Source organism: Tilletiopsis washingtonensis (genome assembly GCF_003144115.1).
Source record: "Tilletiopsis washingtonensis strain MCA 4186 unplaced genomic scaffold FA09scaffold_6, whole genome shotgun sequence".
NCBI classification, from domain to species: domain Eukaryota; kingdom Fungi; phylum Basidiomycota; class Exobasidiomycetes; order Entylomatales; genus Tilletiopsis; species Tilletiopsis washingtonensis.
The window spans coordinates 582,497-602,553 of record NW_020312003.1 but is presented as its reverse complement, the minus strand read 5'-3'; the positions used below and the strand labels follow the sequence as shown (position 1 = coordinate 602,553).

At 70.2% G+C, this 20,057-nt stretch overlaps 7 protein-coding genes across 7 annotated transcripts; 3 read left to right on the top strand and 4 right to left on the bottom strand.

The window, feature by feature from the left end:
- Window positions 1-534: 534 nt before the first annotated feature.
- On the bottom strand, window positions 535-4,744 carry FA09DRAFT_328862 (hypothetical protein). The gene has a single exon (XM_025741943.1). The coding sequence runs from the start codon at window positions 4,717-4,719 to the stop codon at window positions 775-777; it is 3,945 nt and encodes a 1,314-aa protein (XP_025599748.1). The 5' UTR covers window positions 4,720-4,744; the 3' UTR covers window positions 535-774.
- Window positions 4,745-5,324: 580 nt separating this feature from the next.
- FA09DRAFT_232154 (hypothetical protein) lies at window positions 5,325-6,691 on the top strand. The gene has a single exon (XM_025739602.1). It carries the CDS (start codon window positions 5,361-5,363, stop codon window positions 6,432-6,434), a length of 1,074 nt encoding a protein of 357 aa, XP_025599747.1. The 5' UTR covers window positions 5,325-5,360; the 3' UTR covers window positions 6,435-6,691.
- Window positions 6,692-6,947: 256 nt separating this feature from the next.
- Window positions 6,948-8,483, top strand: FA09DRAFT_337589 (NicO-domain-containing protein; the record flags this gene model as incomplete). Its single annotated transcript, XM_025744012.1, has 4 exons — window positions 6,948-7,133; window positions 7,186-7,235; window positions 7,287-7,388; window positions 7,439-8,483. The coding sequence occupies 4 exons, from the start codon at window positions 6,948-6,950 to the stop codon at window positions 8,481-8,483; spliced, it is 1,383 nt and encodes a 460-aa protein (XP_025599746.1).
- A 27-nt stretch (window positions 8,484-8,510) lies between these two features.
- On the bottom strand, window positions 8,511-10,690 carry FA09DRAFT_328860 (NADH dehydrogenase I, D subunit). Its single transcript, XM_025741942.1, has 8 exons — window positions 10,386-10,690; window positions 9,916-9,991; window positions 9,617-9,856; window positions 9,048-9,563; window positions 8,909-8,991; window positions 8,753-8,853; window positions 8,629-8,697; window positions 8,511-8,570 (listed from the first exon to the last, which is right to left on the bottom strand). Exons 1-8 carry the CDS (start codon window positions 10,640-10,642, stop codon window positions 8,518-8,520), a joined length of 1,395 nt encoding a protein of 464 aa, XP_025599745.1. The 5' UTR covers window positions 10,643-10,690; the 3' UTR covers window positions 8,511-8,517.
- A 544-nt stretch (window positions 10,691-11,234) lies between these two features.
- On the top strand, window positions 11,235-14,046 carry FA09DRAFT_232114 (hypothetical protein). The gene is made up of 7 exons (XM_025739601.1): window positions 11,235-11,403; window positions 11,616-11,728; window positions 11,837-12,302; window positions 12,384-12,419; window positions 12,474-12,592; window positions 12,667-13,143; window positions 13,200-14,046. The coding sequence occupies exons 2-7, from the start codon at window positions 11,679-11,681 to the stop codon at window positions 13,999-14,001; spliced, it is 1,950 nt and encodes a 649-aa protein (XP_025599744.1). The 5' UTR covers window positions 11,235-11,403; window positions 11,616-11,678; the 3' UTR covers window positions 14,002-14,046.
- Window positions 14,047-14,713: 667 nt separating this feature from the next.
- FA09DRAFT_337586 (hypothetical protein) lies at window positions 14,714-15,784 on the bottom strand (the record flags this gene model as incomplete). The annotated part of the gene is made up of 2 exons (XM_025744011.1): window positions 14,714-15,371; window positions 15,432-15,784. 2 exons carry the CDS (start codon window positions 15,782-15,784, stop codon window positions 14,714-14,716), a joined length of 1,011 nt encoding a protein of 336 aa, XP_025599743.1.
- Window positions 15,785-18,694: 2,910 nt separating this feature from the next.
- FA09DRAFT_232022 (hypothetical protein) lies at window positions 18,695-19,877 on the bottom strand. Its single transcript, XM_025739600.1, has one exon. The coding sequence runs from the start codon at window positions 19,612-19,614 to the stop codon at window positions 18,949-18,951; it is 666 nt and encodes a 221-aa protein (XP_025599742.1). The 5' UTR covers window positions 19,615-19,877; the 3' UTR covers window positions 18,695-18,948.
- Window positions 19,878-20,057: the final 180 nt, after the last annotated feature.

Genomic DNA, 20,057 nt, shown 5'->3' with positions numbered 1-20,057 from the left:
GTGCGCGAGATGTTCGCAGGTGGCGCGGGCACGCCGCCTGTCTCGCGTGGCCCGCACGCGCTGAAAGGTCCCTGAGCTTCTGCGGGCCGCTCTATTTGCCGACTACAACTCGGGTGCAGCTCGTTTAATGCGGCCCTTGCCCGCTGCGCGAATCTCGCCGCGCTCGCGAGCGGGCACTGCAGCAGTCTCCGCGCCGGCAGAAGGAACGTGCGCCGTGCGCGCCGCGCACGTGAGGCGCCTCCGCCAGCGGACCCTCTCTGCCCCAGAGACGCACCGCTCGCGCTGGCGCTGGGTCTGGAGATGCGCTGGGGTGCTGCATCTGACGTGGCCAGAAGGCAGAATCCGACAGAGGCGCGGACGGTGGGGAGGGGGGAAGAATGGAGCTGCGTCGTGCGACAGGGCGGCAGCATCAAGCGGCTGCCAGCGCCAGACATCCGCACCCGCTGCCAGCGCGACAGAGGCACGCGACCTCCGAGCCGGACCGCCTCTGGCTAAGGCATGCCGCCGTCACAGCGTGTCACACAGCGAGAGGCATTGAGAGCGCAGCAGTATGGTATTGGAGCGCAACGAGGCGCTGTATGAGGCGTGCGCAGGCAGTCTGAGAAGTCCGTGTTCGATGCAAGTGAGAGGGACGGGCGCAGACATGTGGGGGACGTCAAGGTTGCGGGAGGCTAGATGAGGCAAGGTCGTGTGTATGGCCGCGTCGTCATGGAGTCGTATGAGTGAGGGCACGCGAGAGAAGGATCCGGTTCGTGTCGTTTTGAGTGTGTCTGATCAGGCGTCAAAGTAGAAGAGCGTCTTGCGCTTCGGCATGCGCGGCAGCGTGCCGCTGCTGCCCTCGGGAGCATGGCCGGCGACGGCGCCCGTGCTCGACGGCGGCGGCGCCGGGCGCGGCAGCTTGCGCCCCGTCATCATCTCCTCGAGGCCGCCGTCGCCGAGGCCCCAGCCGTCGTCGTAGCGGTCGTGCGTCTCGCGGTCGGGCAGCTGCAGCACGGGGTACGTCTTGACGCCCGGCAGCGCCTCGTAGCTCCACGTGCGTGCGCCGGCGCCCAGCGGCGGGGCGCCCACCTCGGGGTTGATCGTGACGGGCGGCATGCCAGGCGAGAGCGGCGCAAGGCCACTGCTGGCAAGAGTGTTGGTCGAGGCCAGCGGCTGCATGCCGCCGCCGAGGGCGCGCATCGCCACGACGCTGCGGGGGCGCTGCACGCCCATGGCGGTGCTAGCACGGTGCTGTGACATGGCACTGCGCGGCCGGCTCGGCGGCACCTCATGCGTGCTGCCAGCCTCGTCGGCGCCGCGCAGCGCTGCGCCGCTCATTTCGCCGCCATCCTCGGGCACGCGAGGCGTCGAGCTGCGTGCCGGCGTCGTCGCGTGCCGGCCATAGACGGGTGCGTGGCCGTGCGGGTGCGCGCCGAGCAGGCCAATGTGGCCCACTTGCAACGCACCGCCGCCGCGGTGGTGGTGCACGGCTCGCACAGCGTGCGGGCGGTGCTGGTGCGTGGCGCCCGAGGGCGCGAACTGCGCGTGATGCGCGCCATGGTGCAGGTTGGCCGGGTGGTGCACGCCGCGGGCCGAGAGCGCCGCAGCGTGGCCCAGCGCGATGCTTGAGCTGTATCCGTGCTGCAGGCCGTGCGGCGGTGGTGCGGCGGCCTCGACGGGCGAGGTGATCGTCGTCATGGCGCCCCAGCCCAGGCCGGCGCGGCGCGGGCTTGTGCCGGCGCTCGGCGGGTTGCTGTAGCTGTGCGCGTCGCCGCCGGGACTCCTCGTCGTTGGGCGCGAGAAGCTGTGAGCCGAGCCGGCGCTGCCCACCTGCAGCTGCGACGCCTGTCCATTGCTGCCCGCGCGCGAGCGCCCATAGCCGCTGCTGGCCGTCGACTGTGTGCGTGTCGAGCGCGGCCGGCCGTTGGCGAGATTCGTGCTGCTGAAGCTGCGGTCGCTCGGGCCGAGCAGCGGCGGCAGCACCGTGACGTCCTTGCTGCGCTGGTGGCGGATGGCACGCTCACGCTCGCGGTCGGAGCGCCGGCGGCGACGCTCCGGCTCATCGGAGGAGCGGTTGCGCACGCCCTTGGGCGAGCGAGACTGCGCTGCTGCGCGGCTGCCGGAACGCTTGAACTGCGGCGACGAGGCGCCGGCGACGGCGTTGGTGTCGCTCTCGTCGCCGTGCACGATCTCGCCGCTGTCCCCGCGAGCGTACGCCGGGATCATGCCGCGCAGGCTGTTCGGGCGCGTGACGAGGCTCTGCGTCGGCGTCGGCTCCTCGCCGCGCGACTGGGCGTCGAGCGTGGAGAGGGCTGTGAGGCTGCCGACGGCGGGCGAGAGAAGTCCGCCGCGGGCGCTGCTGCCGGCACTACCGCGGCGCGACGAGGCGGAGGATGGCGGACGCGTGTCGCGCGCCACGGCCTCGCCACGCTGCCGGCTCGTAAAGCCCTTGTCGGCACCACGCAGCGAGCTCGTGTCGTCGCGAGTGTCGATGCCGGCATCGTCGGCCACAGCGTCGCTCGAGACGCCGCGGATGGTCGCCCAGGCCGACGTCAGCGAGCGCAGCCAGCCGCTGCTCGAGTTACCGGAGCCGTTGCTGCCAGCGAAGGAGATGCGGCGCGGCGCGCTGGCGTTCCACGCCGGACGCTGCTGGCTGCCGTCGCTGCCGCCGCGGTGATGCTCGGGCCGCTCCGAGTCGAGTCTGCTCGGCGGACCGGCGATCGATTGCCGCTTGCCGGCCGCAGCCTGCTTGAGGCTGCCGACCGCCGAAGCACCCGGGTTGTAGCTGCTGCTGAGGCGCTCGAGATGTGCGACCGAGTCCAGAGGCGCCTCGCTATCACGGCGAGCCGTCTCCTTGACCGTGATGGCACTGCTGTTGCGCTCGCTGCCGAAGTCGGGCAGCGCGCGGTTGTGCTTGGCGCGGCGGTGGTGCAGCGAGCTGCCGTCGAGCGCAGTGCCCATCGTCGTGGCGCTAGACGCCAGTTCGGTGAAGCCGCTGTTGCTCGCGAGACTGCTGGAGAGCATGCCGTGCGGGCCGCCATGCGGGCTGTGCGCCTGCTCCGCAGAGACGTTCGTCATGGCCTCGGCGTGATGGTCGCCGCGGCGCAGCAGGCGTAGCGGGCTGGCGGCTGTCGACGCGCTGACGCTCATCGTGCTGCCGAAGGGCCGGCTCGAGGCGTACGAGGCCGAGCGCGATTCGCTGCCGTTGCGGCGCATCGCCTCGGCACGCGGCGAGTTCGAGGAGCTCGAGCCGCGGACCGTCGCGGCAGGCGTGACGGTGCCGGTGGTGAGGATGCCGCGCGTGTCCTCCGACATCGTCGAGGAGCGGGTGCGGATCGAGGCGCTGCGGTCGAGCGTCTCGGATGCGGCGCCGGGCTCCGAGGTGCTGCGATTGCTCTCGCTGCTCTGCGTGCTGCCATCGGTCGAGGTGGCATTGAGTGCCGGGCGCAGCGAGGTGGTGCGAGTGCGCGGGCTGTCGCGGTTCGACGCGCGGCGGGTGCCGGCTGGCGGCACGACGGGGAAGTAGCCGTCGCTGTGGTGCGGCACCAGGCCATGCGGCGTGACGATGCGGCCGCTCGTCGTGCGCTGCTTCTGGCGCCCAGCGGCGTAGGCGTAGCCGAGCGATGCGGAGCTCTCCGTCGTGTCGCTGGCGCCGCTCGGCATGGTGCCGCTGGCGCTGCTGCTGCGGTCCAGGCACTCGGGGCACATGCACTCGCTCTCGGGCGTGCGCACGACGCCTGCGTAGCCGGCAATCGCCGCTGGCATGCTCGTCATGCTCGGCACGCGCCGCGGCCACGCCGTGGTGCCGCCGGGCGTCATGGCCGCCGAGCCCCAGCCGGAGTTGGCCCAGGCGACAGGCGGCGCTGTTGGCTGCGAGAGGTAGTTTGCGAGCTCACCGAGACCGGCCGAGCGCTGCTGGTCGATGAGACGGCAGCGCTCCGAGCAGTAGAGCGCCGGCGCGACCTTGGCGCTGCGCGCTTCCTCCTCCTCCTGGCGCAGTGCCGCGGGCGTGAGACCGCCGAGCAGGCCGCTCTTCTTGGTCCGCGGCAGCGCCGACGTCGAAGCGGACGGCGAAGAAGGCCCGCTGGCGCCGCCATGTGCGCCGCCACTGCCGCCCGAGCGCGTGCTGACGAGCGAGCTGCGCCGCGAGAGCGCCGGGCTGCGTGTGCTGTCGCTGCCCTTGCCCTTAGGCGCCGGCGCGTCGTCGTGCAGCTTGGTGGTGGGCTTGAGGTCGCTCAGCGCGTTGAGGCGCCCGGCAGCGCTGCCGGTGCGCTTGTGCTGGCCCATACCGGCGCCCGTGCCGCCGACGGCGTGCAGGCGCCCGGTCGAGTGGGTGCGCTTCAGTGCTCCACCACCGCTGTTTGCGGCGGCCTTGCCGTCTGCTGATGGCGGGCGTGCCTTGATGGTGCCGGTGCGGCTCTTGAGGCCGGACGCGTCGCTGAGACGGCTCGGCCCTGCCTCTGGCTGCGCATCGGCGGGCTGCGGCGAAGCGGGCGAGGCGCTGACGCCGGCGCCGGGAGGGATGAGGCAGTCGCAGGTGGCGCAGTAGTTCTGCGCCCACAGCTCCTGCCCGTCCATCTCGAGCGCGGCGGCCTCGTCGCCCGAGTCGTCGGATGACGAGGCGTCATCGTCGTCCTCATACGACGACGGCGCCGCGCCGGCGGTGCTCTTCGGTGCGCGCGAAGACGGGCCCGCCGTGGCGCTGGGCGCCTGGCGCTGGCGCTGTGCGGCAAGCGGCATGGCGAGCCGGCCGCGCACGCGAGTGTGCGGGCTGTGGCGGGAGGGTCAGGCCGGCTCGCGCGCTGCGTATGGGCGCTGTCTGCGCACCTGGCAGGCGCTGCGGCGAGACACGCGCGCTGTAGTGGAGCGGCGTGTGCGCGAAGGCGCGCGTGTGTGCGGCCGTGCGAGGTCGGCGTGCAGCGATGCGCAGAGAGCGCGCGGGTAGGTGCTAGGTAGTGGCGGGTGTGAGGTGCTGTGAGATGGCGGAGATGGTGGTCGTCGTCGTCGCTGCGCGGTGCGAGGTGGTGCGAGAGATGCGCGCGCGGCGGCCTGCCCGGAGCAACGAGCAGCCGCAGGCAGAGAAAGACGCGGCGCAGCGCAGCACGCAGCGAGGCCGCACGCGCGTGCCGCGCTGGCTCGCCGAGGAACGGGCGCGCCGCGAGAACGCCGGCGCCGCACCGGCGCAGCGGCAGCGGCGGGCCGGCGCTCTGCAGAGAGCAAGCGGCGCATCACCCAAGCACGGCACGCGCGCACGCCGCACACTGCTCCGGTGCCCGCGCCCGCGCCGCCCGCGCCCCATCTCACCTCCTCGGCGCCGCCTCGGCGCGTCCCCGCCCGCACGCAGTCTCCCCGCGCCGCCCGCAGTGGGGCCGCGGCGGAGCATGCCAAGGGGCGGGCTCGGCGCTCTCCCCTCCTTCCGGCCGTCCGGCCAGGCCCCGCACACCCCACACTCGCACCCGCACGCCGGCACTCTCTCTCTCGGCGCTTCTCACGTCTGTCAGCGCAGCCGCGCGAGGGTCCTCGGCCAGCACGTCAGACGCTGCGCCGGCGGATGGAGAGGCAGGCTTCGACGAGCAACGGCCGCCCGCACCCCCATCGCAGCCCCTGAGGCGCCGAGGCCGCTCCTAGACGCCGCAGCTGCACCGGCTGCGGGCGCAGATTGCGGGCGCCGCGAATGGGCCGCGCCCGCTGCACCGCACAGCTCGACGGCGAGCCGCTCCGCCCTTCGTGCTCTCTGCGGGGAGCGTGCACGCCTGCTGCAGCCGGGCCGCTCCCAACCGTCCCGCGACGCCGGCGATTCAGCTTGCCTTGCTCTCTCCTCGCACTTCTCGCAGATCAGCGCATCATGCACGGCATGGCATTCTCGCTGCCCAAAGTGGCAATGTGACGTGGGCGAGGCCAGCGACGTGCCCTCTCTCCTCCCTCTCGAGGATGCCTCCGTGCCTCAACCCCGCTCGCACAGACGAGATTGCCGCGCCGACCCCGCAAGCGGAGCATGGCACGGGGCGTGGCGCGTGTGTGTGTTGGAAACTTGGAAGCGCGCGCGCGTGCCTGGCTTTGCAGCCGAGCTGCTGCCGCCGCGCCGCCCGCTCCCGCTCCCTCGGACGATGCCGCCGCGCCCATCGCCTGCGCCACAGCCGCCCGCCTCCGTGCCGCGCCGGCGTTCATGCTGCCTCCGCCGAGATCACGCGCCGGCCGCCGCTTACGTTGCGCGTCCGGCGAGGGTGTGTCGATCTCGCGCGCCGCACCGCAAGCGCCAGCTCGCCGCAATCTCGATCAGACTGCTGCCGAGCCGTCAGCGGCCCGCGAGGCCCACGGGTCGCGGAGCCTGCTGCCGTTTTGGTATTGCCTGCGAGCGGCCCTCATCGCGAGGAGAGGAGCTGCGCCGAGAGCTCACATCACAGCCGCAGCGGCAGCCGCACTCGTCTCCGCTCTTGGAGAACGCCGCACCTTGAGCGTGAAATGTGACTCAGCACCGGCACGCCCCTTGGGCAGCGAGCGGCAGCAAGACGGCTTGCGTTGGCCGGTGCCGGCCGCGGCAGGCCTGCCAAGGTCGCACGCCTCTCCGCAACCCCGCGTCCTGCCGGGGTCTAAGAGTTTGCCCTCATCTGTGCCTGTGACGGTGCGGCCCCTCGTGAGCCGCCGGGCTGAGTCATCCGGGGGAGCGCTGCTCAGGGGCGTTGCGGATGGCGCGATTTCTCGCCTCGCTCGTGAGATGGTCAGGGGGCATGTGAGTCGCGAGAGGGGCAAGACCGCCACCCACGCGGCGGGCCCATGGGTGCCGGCCCTTGGGTCGCTGGGAACACGGGCGCTTCTCGAGCATTCCGCAGCTTATCTGCGCGCTGCACCCTTGCGATGCGCGTTCTTAGCGCGCCCGAGCTGCGGCAGATGAAGTGCAGGCTGTCTGCGCAAGGCATCGCAAGGAAGAAGACTCCTCACCACATCAAGCAACACCAAGAGCTCTCGTGATGGCATCGGTCTGGGCCGCGCTGCAGCGGCGGGCCGCAGCCGTGCGGCGCGTGCGCCTGACGCTCTTCGGGCGCGCCTGTGCCATCCTCGCCGCCGAGCTGGCGGCTAATGCGCTCCTCTGGCTCGTCGCGGCCGTGCTCTTCACGCGCCCGGGCCAGGACCGCAACGTGCTCAGCCTGACGCTTGTGAGCTGCAGAGGTGTGACTGCGGTGGTGTGCAGCGCTGACTTGCCTGCAGGTCGCGTGGACCACTGGCCTGCGGCACGGCCTAGACGCCGACCACATCTCGTGAGGCCACTACGCACAGTCGCCGAGCACACTGCTCACTCCTACTCGCAGCCTGATCGACAATGCTGTGCGTCGCATCATGGCCGAGCCGCCAGTTGGCACTCCGCCGCGCCCTCGCCGGCCGGTTACGGTGGGCCTGTTCTTCTCGCTTGGGTGCGTCTCGCCGTGCGCATCTCTTGCCCTGTTCTGACACCGCTCGCTAGACACTCGACAGTCGTGTTCGTCACGACGATTATAATCGCTGTCAGCGTCGCCGCCGCAAATCATCTCGACGGCTTCGGCGAGAAGGGCGGCATCGTTGGCGCGAGCATCTCGGGCAGCACGCTGCTCCTGCTTGCCGCCATCAACTCGGTCCTGCTGTGGAAGACGTGGCGCCGCCTCCAGGCCGCTCGGAAGGCGCAGGCCGAGGCGGAGCTGTCCACAGAGAAGGGCATCGATGACGGACCGCTCAGCCCGGGTGTCGAGAAGACAGACGAGGCACAGCTCCGCGACACGGAGCAGCAGACGCCGCCGCGCAAGCTGCACTTTGAGGGCTGCCTCACGCGCGCCGTGGCGCCGCTGCTGCGTGCACTCGACCGGCCGTGGAAGCTCTTTCCGATTGGCCTGCTCTTCGGCCTTGGCTTCGACACGGCGTCGACCATTGCGCTCCTCTCCGTCGCGCTGGCGGCGTCGCAGACGGGCGGCGACGCGGGCGCCTCCAGCGCCAAGGTCGTGCTGCTGGCGCTGCTCTTCACCGCCGGCATGAGCCTGGTGGACACGTGCGACAACATCCTCATGCTCTTCTGCTACGCGCCCGAGCGGCCCGTGGGCCCGGCACGCTGGCGCATCTTTGAGGTGCGTGCGGCGCCCGAGCCTCAGCCCGCGCTGCCCGACGACGAGCTGGTGCCTGAGCTGCCAGCGTCGGTCGCGCCGCGCTTCGATGCGCCAGCGTCGACGCTCAGTCTCGGCCTGACTGCACTCAGCATCTGCCTGGCGGCGAGCATCGGCCTCATCGTGCTGCTCGGCCTCATCGGCGACGAGTGCGCGCGCTGCGTGCGTGCCGCCGACAAGCAAGACGAGACGGGCGACGGCGGCCTTGAGGGCCGCTGGTGGCTGGCATGGCGCCGCGCCAACGACCAGTCCGGCTACATCGGCGCCGCCATCGTCGGCGTCTTTGCCCTCTCACTCGCGGTCTTCTACGCCAGCCGCTGGCTGCGCAGCCGCTACGCCCGCCCTGCCACGCCCGCGCCTCAGCAGCCTGTTCTGTGAAAGTAATCCATTGTCACCTCCGCATGCGCAGCCATTAACGGTCGACCTCGCCGAACACCAGGTCCATCGTGCCGATGATGGCGACGACTGCGTGCGAGGCGTGTGAGAAGACTGCCGCTGGGCGCATGCGGTGCGTGCCACTCACCATCGGGCAGGAAGGCGCCACGCATCATGAAGTCACCGCCAGCAAGGTGTGCGAAGCCGGGTGCGCGGACTGGAGTAGAGATGAGTCAGCTCGGCGTAAAGCAGCGACGCCGCGCACGACTCACTCTTGCAGCGGTATGGCCGGTTGCTGCCGTCGGAGACGAGGTACACGCCCATCTCGCCCTTGGGCGCCTCAATCGGCGCGTACGTCTCTCCCGGCGGGACGCTGCGGGGAGTGGGTCAGCGCATGCCCAGCACAAAGACCCTCATGGCAGACTCACTTGTAGCCCTCCGAGAACTGCTTGAAGTGCGCAATGAGGCCCTCCATCGACTCCTTCATCGTGGCACGCGGCGGCGGCACGATCTGTGCAGAGCAGCGCGTCAGAGACAGCACAGACGACAGCGCAGCGTTGGACTCACCTTGTAGTCATCGACCTTGTACTGGCCGGCGGGCATCTTGTTGAGGCACTGATCGATGATGCGCAGGCTCTGGCGGAACTCCTCGACACGGCACAGGTAGCGGTCGTAGCAGTCGCCGTTCTTGCCGACAGGCACGTCGAACTCGACCTGGTCGTATGCGTCGTACGGCGACACCTTGCGGATGTCCCACGGAATGCCCGAGCCGCGCAGCATGACGCCCGAGAAGCCGTAGTCGAGCGCCTGCTGCGCCGTCACCTTGCCGACGCCGATGGTGCGCTGCTTCCAGATACGGTTGCCCGTCACGACCTCCTCGATCTCGTCGACGCGCGACGAGAACTGCGTAGCCCACTTGTGGATGTCGTCCAGCAGGCCGTGCGGCAGATCGAAGGCCACACCGCCGGGGCGCACGTAGGCAGCGTGCAGACGCGCACCCGAGACGCGCTCGTAGAACTCCATGAGCTTCTCACGCTCCTCGAAGGCCCACAGGAAGGGTGTCAGACCGCCAACGTCCATGACCTGTGCCGCGTGTCAGCGAGTGAAACAAGGCAGGCCCATGACGGCGTACTCACGTGCGACAGCACAGCCATGCAGTGGTTCAGGATGCGCGTGATCTCGCCGAAGAGCGTGCGGATCCACTTTGCCCGCTCCGGCACCTCGATGTTCAGCAGCTTCTCCACGGCGCGCGAGTAGCACAGCTCGTTGGTCATCATGGACACGTAGTCGAGCCGGTCGAAGTACGGCAGCGCCTGCGTGTACGTCTTGTACTCGATGAGCTTCTCCGTGCCGCGGTGCAGCAGGCCAACGTGCGGCTGGTAGTGAGGCAATTAGCGCCGAATCGTCACTGCGCCTCGGCGACGTCGTCACTCACGTCCGTGCGCAGGACCTCCTCGCCGTTCAGCTCAAGAATAAGACGCAGCACACCGTGCGCGGCCGGGTGCTGGGGACTGCGAGCCGAGGTGTGTCAGCAGGCGGATCATGGGAAGCCTGAGCTTTCTGCCGCCTCCAATAGGCAGATCAAGGCCAGGGCTCGGACGAGGCAACCAGCAGAGGCCCGCCCTGGAACGATAGCGTGGATCTTCCTGCTCGCAGCGAGGGTAGCGCCGCGAAGCACGCCAAGTGCTCTTGCAAAGGCTGCCCAGCCACTCTCGAGCTAGGCTAGCGAGAGACTTGCTTGTCGCTGCTGGAGCCCGTCTCACGAGAGCAGCTCGCACGCAGATGTCTCTGGCCTGTCGCGCGGCTGCATCTTGACGAGCGTGCCTGCTCGCCAGCGCGGTGCCACGCCTGGCAGTGATCCTTCTCGCCCGCTCCGCCCGCTCCCGCACTCGCGCTCGCACGCACCCGAAGTTGACGGTAAAGTGGCGCAGGCTGGCCTCCTTGCGGGTGCCGCCCTCGCGCAGGATCTCCTCAGCCGAGCTCTCGTGCAGCTCCTCGACGGTGTGGGCGCGCAGGGCCGGCGACACGGGCAGCGTGCCGGCAGCCTTGACCTGCGGGCGCGTGTCCTGCGCCTCAGTGGCCAGGCTGCGGCGGGCGCCGGAGGCACGCAGCGGCGCCGCCATGCGCAGAGAGGTGCGCGGGAGTGCGCGGAGAAGAGACATAGCGGGCGGGACCGAGAGGGGATGGAGGGTGCGGGAAGCAGGCTGTGGACGCGGCAGTGGCACGCCCCAGCCAGCAGGCGCCGCGCCAAAGACGGCGACGGCGCGGCGCACGGCGCTGTCAGCAGCGCCAGCCAGCAGCGCGCGATTGGCCACGCTGTCCGCTCGCCGTCCGTCCGTCTCTCTCGACCGTCATCGCGACGGCATGAGAGGCTGCGTTCGCCACATCAGCGTAGAAACGGGTCACTGATATGTCTAGCGACCGCTTCTCCGCCAACACAGGCTTGCGGTGACCAGGGAGGCGCATGCAGAGTCGGCGAAGGCGCGACGGGCCGTGCTCTCGCGCCACAAGGCGGCCGCTGCCGCAAAGTTGGGGTCTAGCGAGCATTTGTCGGAGCTCATAGCAGCACTAAGTACTCCCGCTACCACCTTGTGGTGTTCTGGGATCTTCAAGCTACTCAAGTGTGGCGCAGAAGGGGCCTCGAAGGTGGAGAGAGCCAAGAGCATCACGTGATCGGAACCGTGGGAACTCTGCCGCTCCAGATTCTTGAGCCCGCCGGCCGCAAGTCCGGCCCCGCGGCCTTCTCGCCGAGCTCCTCCATCCCTCGATCCTCAGACTGCCCGCACAAGCCAGCCGCCGAGCTGCACCCATCACAAGCAGGAAGCAGCCGCACATCTCTCTCTCTTGCGCTGCTGTCTCGCTGCCGCTGCTCGTCTTGCTGCTGGCCGGCATCTGCCCTTTCATTGCCGACCTCCACGTAGCCGCGCCGAGCCGCACGTCTGCGCTTCTCGCGGCGCTTCCCGAGACGGCCTGAGCTCGTCGCCAGCGGTGTAGCACCGGCTGCTGCCAGCGGTCGCCGCGGCCATGGCTACGCCGTCGCAGGAGGCGGCGGTGCCATGGCTCGACGCCGAGGCCTATGCGCAGCCGGCGTTGGGGGCGTCCGAGCCGCTCGCGGCGCCGCAGCCGGACGGAGAGGCGCCGAGCGCACTCGAGGCGGAGCTTGAGGCACAGCATGTCGCTGCGCTGGAGGGTGCGGCGATGCCGGATGGGCAGAAGGCGGACATGCCAGAGTACCCCGAGATCGATGCGTGAGTACCGACAGCCTGCTCCTGAGCCTTGGCTTGCCGCTGCGCATGTGTTGGCGGCGTCACAGGCTCTCTCTCTCTGGGGCCCAGGTCTGACTGCTGCGTACACAGCTCGTACCTCGACCAGCAGTTCCAAGACGTCTATACTGGCGAAGCCGCCGGCGAGAGCGAGTCATACCCGCCTGAGATCGAGGCAGATGGGCAGGCAGCGCTCGCCGACGCCGGTCACGAGGCATCTCAAGCGGAGACCAGCGACAGCGCATTTGACGAGCAGGTAGCGGCAGAGATCAGCGAGATGTACGCAGCAGTCACCGGCGACGGCGGCGAGCTCGGAGAGCACAATGCTTTTCTGTCGCAGCCCTCCGAGGCCGAGCAGCTGGCGGCTGTGGCCATGCTGGCCGGCGCCGGCGCAGACCTGGCCGCGCTAGGTCTGCCGACAGGCGACGCATCGTTCGAACAGGCGCAAGAGGGTGGCGAAGCGCCGCATCAGCTGTCCACCGAGTATGCAGAGGCGTCCCAGATGGATGCCGAGCAGCAGGCGTCCGAGTCGCTTCCTGCAGAGCAGCAGGAAGGCGAGGCGGACGTCGGCGAGGCGCCGGCCCAGCAGGGCCCACAGGACGAAGAGAGCGCTACCGACGAGGCGTATCGCAACGGCGAGGCGCCGGCATGGGTCGAGGCAGATGAGACTGCGGAGGTGAGCATTGCGTTGGCGCTACGTCGCGACGCCGGAGCTGACAACTTTCGACAGCCGGCGCAGCCTGCACGGCAATGGTCCGCTGCAGCCGGATGGGCAGGCAACCAGCAGCACCAGACCCACACTCAGCATGCTGCGGTGGACCGCGTGTCGATGCAGGACTATGACTACTCGTGCGTCGCGGTCCTCGTATGAAGGCACACGCGCCATCCTCTCGGCATCTGCTCACGCTCTTTCTATTCTACAGCGCGCTCGCGAGCCTGGCGCAGTCCGCAGCCGACCTGCGCGACGCATACAGCCCATACAGCGACCCTACGACGGCCGCAGCAATGGGTCTGCTGCAGCAGGCCGGCGTGCACCATGTGCCACCGCACGAGCACGCTGCTGCGCAGGCGGCCGCCGCCTCGGGCAGTAGCTCGGCCGGCTCGACGCAACATGCATCAGCATCGGGCCCGCAGCGGCGCACCAAGTTCCGGCGCTCGCGCAACGGCTGTCTCGTGTGCCGCAAGCGCAAGGTCAAGTGCAGCCAGGACGGCCAGCCGTGCAAGCAGTGCGCCATCGGCAAGCGCGACTGCCAATACGAGGAGCATCCGCCGAAGCGCAAGCGCCGCACGCGCACCGAGGCCGAGATGCAGAGCGCTGCTCAGGCAGCGGCCGCAGAACACATGGCGCTGCACCAGCTGCAGCAGGAGCAGAGCTCGGGCAGCGGGCTGCATGATGCACAGTGAGCTGCGTCTTATTCATACACGCTGCGCACAAGCGCTGACATGCTGTAAACAGCATCGACCCACAGACCGGCCTGCCCTATCCGTCGTACTCGCCGGACACGTCCGAAGCGGCCACGTGGGCGCACGACTACAACGACTCGGAGGAGTGGCCGCTCGCGGGCGACGAGGATGCAACAGACGGCCTCGCGGCCCAGGCGATGGATGCTTCGGCAGACGGGCACGCTGTGCCCGCTGGCGAAGGCGACGCCGAGGCACAGGCGTCGGTCGAGGCATGGTACCGGGAGCACGCAGACCTGGCGCCGGATCCCGGCGGCTATGCGGGCGACTATGCTGCTGTCGAGCAAGCGAACGCTCCTGCCGCTGCGCACGACGACGGCGGCACAGCGGATCAGAGCATGCTCGACGGCCCGCAAGAGGCGCCAGACACCGGCCAGGCGTATCCATCATCAGATGCTGCGCACGGCATCGCGCAGGAGCACGCCTCGATGTCGCAGGAAGCAGACTACGCGGCGGAGGCACAGTACGACGCTGTGCCTCACGCACCAGTGCCGGATGCGCAGCCCGAGGAGCATGCCTCCGGTCAGCCGCAGTCAGGCGAGGACGAGGCCTTGCTGCCGGCCGACCCTGCGGAGCAGCCTCCGCACGGCGAGCCAGCGTACGACGAGCCCGCGCACGGCTTCACTACGGGCACAGTGGACAGCGCGGGGCCACAGCACGCAGACGACGACACGACGGCAGACATGGCGAGCAGCGAGCAGCAGCTCAACATCAGCGATGAGCCTGGCGCCTCTGCTGCGCCGCACATGGACGTCTTCTCGCACTACCGCGCGCTGCCGCTCGACGGCGCCGCATGACTTATGGTCCAGCTCGCATTAATACCATCTTTCACTCTCTCACGCTGTGTGGTCCGGTGCAGCTAGGATGCATTGCATGCGCAGGACGTGCGGTCGCGGAAGGAGATAGAGCGACAGCGGCGAGGCGAGAGGCTGGAATAGTGATACAGGTATGGAAGGCCGGAGCGTGCAAAAGTAGAGAGACGGCGCAGCGAAGGCGCTAGACGAGGGAGAAAAGAGTGGCAAAGGAGATGCTGGGAGAAGGAGCGATGCAAAGAGAAGGAGCGGCGTCAAGGCACGGCGTGAAGAAGGCGCGGCCATGAGGGTGCGGGGTGCTGGTGGATGAGAGAGGAGCACGGAATAGGTGAGGTGGTAAGAAGTAAGTGCAGGTGCAGCTCGAAACCACGAGCGCGAGGCAGGCAGAGAGAGAGAAGAACGGGTGCCAGAGGAGCTTTGCGCCGCGCGGCAAGGTGGCGCGGGCTCGGCTCGATGGCGGTTAGCAGTGGACGAGGCGGGTTGTTGATGGAGGTCGTAAAGAGATGACGGCGAGGCACCATGGTCGGTGCGACGCGGGCGTGCGCAGGATGGACGGTCGCTGATGGACGTGACGGACGAGAATGATGGTGATGGCGGTGTGGTCGTGGATGGTGTCGATGCTAATGAAGAGATGCGACGCGCGAGTGAGAGATGACGTTGCAGCGTGGACGGGGCGTCGCTGTTTTGGAGGGCGTGATCATGCCAGGAGGCTCGGCGGCGGCGCCAGGTGGTCGGGGTGGATGAAGTCGATGTCGAGCATGTCGACGTCGCCCTTGCCGGCGGCGAGGAACATGGGCGAGCCGGCGCGCGGCGTCAGGGCCTCGTCGTCCGAGTCGCTGCCGCTGCTGTGCGTGGTGGAGAAGTAGTCGCCGGCGCTGTTCTCGTCGGCGGTGGCGAAGGCGGCGCGCAGCGGCGACTTGGCGACGGCGAGGTGCAGCGAGCGCTCGCGCAGCGGCGCCATGCGGTTGTCGATGGCGCCGAGCGGCGACGGACGCGGCGAGCGCGCCGGCTTGGCGGAGCCGACGGCGGCGAGCGGCGAGCGGCGCTTCTTGGTGATGCCGAGGCCCGTCGTCGGCGGCGGTAGCGGCAGCGTCACGGCGTGCACGGCGGAGCCGCGGCGCTGCATCGACGAGGCGCTCGGCGCCATGGCGACGCTGCCGTCGGCGAGGTCCGAGTGCGACTCGCGGCGCGGCACGACGGCGGGTGCGTACGGCCCGGCGCCCGGCACGGCCCACTCGGGCGTCCACCACGACGGCTGCGTGCCGATGGCGTTGACGGCCGTCGGCGGGTGGCGCATGTTGAGCACCTCCTGCTGGCGCTGCAGCTCGACGGCGGTGAGCACGGGCAGGGAGAAGCTGAGCGGGTGTGGGTGTGAGCACAGGTGCAGGTGTGAGGCTGGGTGCGGCGCTGCTCACCTGCGGACCATGTTGGAGGAGCGCGGCGCCGACGCCGCCATGGCCTCGCCGCCGAGACGGCGCATGGCGAGGCACGAGGCGGAGCCAGATGCAGCAGCGTCGTTGGAGCCACGGCGGCCCGAGGAGCTGGCGGCGAGGCGCGGCGTGCGCTGCTTGTGCTCGGCGGCGGCGCTGGCGACGTGCTGCTGCAGCATGTCGGCGTCGCACGCCGGCGGCAGGCCGAGGAACGGCGAGCGCGGCGCGACGCCGCCCTGCGGCAGCGGTGCGCCGGCGGCGACGTGGTGGGCGCTGCCCATTTCGGACACGGCGCGGTGTGCGAGGCTGGGACGGGCGCGCGACATGCTCGTCGTCATGGCGGAAGAGGGGCGCGGCGGTAACAGTGATCCAGGAAACGGCGACGGGCGAAGGCGAGCAAGGGAGAGAGAGACAAGAAGGAGAGCGGCAGAGAATGGGAGCGGGGAAGGGAAGGAAGCGAGGGTGCGGTGTGCGGGTGTGAGGGTGCAAGTGTCGGGCGGGCAGGAGGAGGAGGCGGGAGGGCGAGCAGGTGCGGCAGGTGCGGCTTATGGGGATCGCCGGGGTCAGCGCACGCGGAACGGGCGCGGCGCGGGCACAAGGGCGGAGGCAGCGCAGCAGGCCGGCAGCACGCCGCTGCGACCGCGCCGCGCACGCACCGCGCCTCGCGCCTCGCCGCTCCGCGCCGCGCCGTCCATCTCGCCCCTCTCTCGCCCTCTCCGCCGCACTCCAGACTGCCGTGCCTGGCCGCGATCCCGTCGCCCGGGTGCGCTCTTCGCAATCCCAGCCGCCGCCACGCTACAGGTCGCAGCATCGCAGCGCATGCACACGCACGCACACGCTTCGCAAGGCCGCCGTGTGCAGCGCAGTGCAGCCGCACCAGCCAGCGCAGCAGCGCGCAGGACAGGCGAGCTGCGACAGCACGTCGCGGCGTCCAGGCGCCGCGATTAGCGTTGAAAGTCAGAGGCCGCCGTCCTCTGCTGCTGCGCTGCTGGCCCTCGCCGTCCTGCACGCCCGGCCACGCGCACTCGCCAGCTGCCCTGCGCTGGCTGTCCTGCGGCCCTGCGCTGCACCAGCACCCCTGGGCGGTGTGCGTGCGCGGCGAGCACGCAGCGGCAGCGGCAGCAGGCCCGTGTGCGGCGCGCAGCCGCCACCATGCGCTGCGCGGCGCTGCACCTCGTGCAGCGCGCGAAGTGTGCATCTCTCGCGCATGCCCGCGCCGCCTCTGCCCCTCGGCCGCCTCGCTGACTTGCCGCTGCACGCCGCGCTGCTCGAGTCCAACACCGCCCGCCTCCCGCCTCTCCTGCACCCTCTTGATTTGGACTTCGCAATTGCGCCACACCCGCCGCAGGCACACGCCGCCCGTGCCGAGCAGGGAGCCGCGCGGCGCTCGTGGCTTTCGCCCGCCGCGGGAAGGTGTTGCTCTCCTCGCGGGCGGGCGGCGTTGCAGCGCGGCATGTGCTCGGACAAAGCGGACCTCGGGGCCGGCAGCGGCGACGGCGAGAAGGAGCGCCTGCGTGCTGCGAACGCAGCGGCGGGGCGTCGAGCTCGAGCCGCTGAGGCATGCACGACGGCGGCATGACCTCTGGCTGCGTGCGCAGCGGCCACGCTGCAGGCTGCCTGCAGCAGCGCACGCAGCGGCGGCCGACAGCGCCAGCAACTCGCAGTCGAGTCGTCGCCCTCCAAGGGGGGGCTCGCACTGCGCTGGGCGCTGTCAGCTGCAGCGGTAGCGCAGCACGCACAAGCAAGGATGGGCGGGAGGCCTGATTCGGGGTCGTGCTAGGCCAACGCAGCGCATCGGGTGCGGCGGCACGGCTATCTGGAGCACCGTGCTGCATGCAGCGAGCCTCCTGCGTATGGGATCTGCTTGTGCACGCTGCGGCTTGGGCCCACGAGGGAGAGAGGATTGGCGGGCCGCAGCAGCACCATGCAGGGTGCAGCGAGGTGCAGTAGCCGTAGAGCGGCGGCGGCTCGGGCACGCGCAGATGCAGCTGCAGCGAAGCGAAGCGCTCCAAGCATCATCATAGCGTGCGAGCGTCGAAGGGAGCGGCCGATGCGGCATCGAGGCGAAGCGTCGCAGGCACGCCTCATGCTGCGGCTGGCGCGTGCGCAAGGGCGAATGCGGGGCGCTCGCGCCGCTGGACCCGTGCCGGTTTGGAGGCTGCGCTGCTGTGCTGACGATGCCGCTGCAGCCCCATGCGCATCTCGCACGGCAAGAGCAAGGCATGGCACACAGCGGCCGGCCTGCGGCAGAGATGAGCGCACCGTGCCGCACGCTGAGGCGCTGGCCCGGCCCTTGCCCTCACGTCGGCACGTCGCAGGCGCGCAGGGCTGCAGTGCGCTTCCGCACGCCGCCCAACGGCCCTAACGACCGGGGCGTTACGCACCCTCAACGGCCGTGCTGCAGCTCCGCAGCTGAGCAACGCGTCAGCCGCAGCATCGCAGCGAGGGCTTATCCTCCGCAGAGAGAGTGCAAACAGTCTCGGCGCCGCTCGCCGCAGCAGGAACGTGAGGCGGCGCCGAGCACCGTTGCGCACGCTGTACCCTGCTCCTCGCCGCGCGCGCCACCCCTGAGTCGGGGCTGAGAGCAACGCAAGCGCAGGCCGGCGAGCTTGCCTGGCGCACACGCCACGCTGCCGCTGCAAGTCGGTCTCGAACCTAGTTGTCGAGCGCGGGAGCCCCTCGTCTAAGCGCTGGCGCAGAGCATGCTGCACGGCTTACAGCAGAATGCAGCGGGCGAGGCTGCGCTTGGGCGCTCGGGCGTCGGCGTGGGCGCGGCCAAAGCAGCATGCCGACGGCTCGGTGCAGAGGCGCGGCGCGCACGCCGACGCCGACCCACGCCAGCGCAGCCTCGCAGCTGCAGCGCGGCAGCGGCGCAGGCGCAGCACGCAGCCGGCAGGCCAGCGACGCAGCAGCAAGGGGCTCGGCGGAGCTGGGAACGGCGCCGTGCTGCAGCAGCCAGCGGCTGGCGCCGCTGAGCACCACCTCAGCAGGCATCGCCGCACCTCAAGCCCTCAGCGCCTCAGCAGGCACGCCGAGCTGTCGCATACGAGCAGCGCCCGTCACCCCCAGCGGCACTCACGCGAGCTGCGAACGAGGCAGAGCGCTGCGTGCTTGCGACGACGAGCAGCGCCGCCGCAGCAGTGGCACCCGGCGATCTGCGGCACGCGAGCAAGGCGGAGCGGCGGACGGCGACGCCGGCCTGCCATCGCAACGTCGAGGCGACACCGCGCCCTGCTCTCCTGCCGCGCTGCTGTCCTGGCAGTGGCGGGCGACGTCCGACCTCGGACCCTGAGCTGGGCGGCCGGAGCCGCGTGGAATGCCGGCGAGCGAACGAGGCAGGCAGGTGCGTGCTGCGGCAAGCTGCACCTCTCGCTGCACTCTGCTGCACGGTTGGCGATCCGGTGCATCTCGCAGAGTTCGCATTGTGCATTCATCGCCGTGGCTCAGCGTGCCTGCCGCAGCACCACCGGGACAATGGCCGGAGTGCGCAGCTGAGTGCTGGCTATCGGTTGCTGTCACCGGAGCTGGAAGTGCAGAGTGCAGAGTGCAGCAAAGCGCTCGCAGCTCGCAGCAGCAGCGCGCAGGCGTGCGAGCATGCCGCAGCAGGCAGCGGCCGCCTCTGGTTCAGCCGTCGGTCCGTGGAAGCCACGCACCCCTGAGTGCGAGACTCAGACCTCGGCTCATTGTCGGTGCCTTTCTTCGCCCTCCGCTTCCGCAGCGCTGGGCGTCGGCTCCGGCTCCCCCTGCACGCGTGACGTCGCAGCACAGGGGATGGCCGTGAGCAGGGCGTCGCTGCGGCACGCCCTCCGGCGCACACCAGGCAAAGCGCAACGCCAGGCAGAGCTCGTCTCGCCGCATGGAGCACCACGCCCGGCCCAAGATAGGCACGCACATGTGTGCATGCTCGCGGCCAGCGTCCTGTCCTGGCCTCCGGCATGTGATGTGCGGGGAGACGCGCCGCTGCAGGCGCATGCGCTCGCTGTCTCTCCTGCGCAGCGTGGCGCGCGCGTGTGCGTGTCGCAAATCTCGCTCGCAGAGCCGCCATCCCGCGCATCCCAATGCTCCGTATATTTCGAGGGTGCTCGCTCGCCCCCGGCGATCCGACAATCAGCTTCCGGGCTTGCCTCAATGCCTCTGGCCTGCTCGGCACCGGCGGACGCCGCAGCATGCCACGCAAAGCCACGCGCCAGGCACCCGACGCGGATGCCGCCCGCCACGCGTCGCGTGCGGGCCAACCGACGATGGATCATGCATCGCCAGCGCAGACAGCGCCGCGCCGAGGCACCCTCAATGCTCGTCCGGGGACCTGCTGTCGCCGCACTGACAGGCGGGCCTCGCTCCGTGCGCTTGCCCGTGCCCTGCCAAGCGCAGGAGAGGCATGGAGCCGTCGGCTCGCCGGCGCGGCGCCTCGGACGCCCAATCGGAGCAGCATCGGCGAGGCAAGGCCGTGCCCCTCCTCTGTCGCTCCTGCTCTGCTGGCGGCTAGCAGCTGTCTTCTCAGGCTCGCCGCGCGCGGACCAACGGCCATTGGCAGCAGCACGACAGGCAGCCTGCGCAGCCGACGGCACGATAGGGGCGCGCGGGCCCGTCCTCGCCTGCGATGCTGCATCA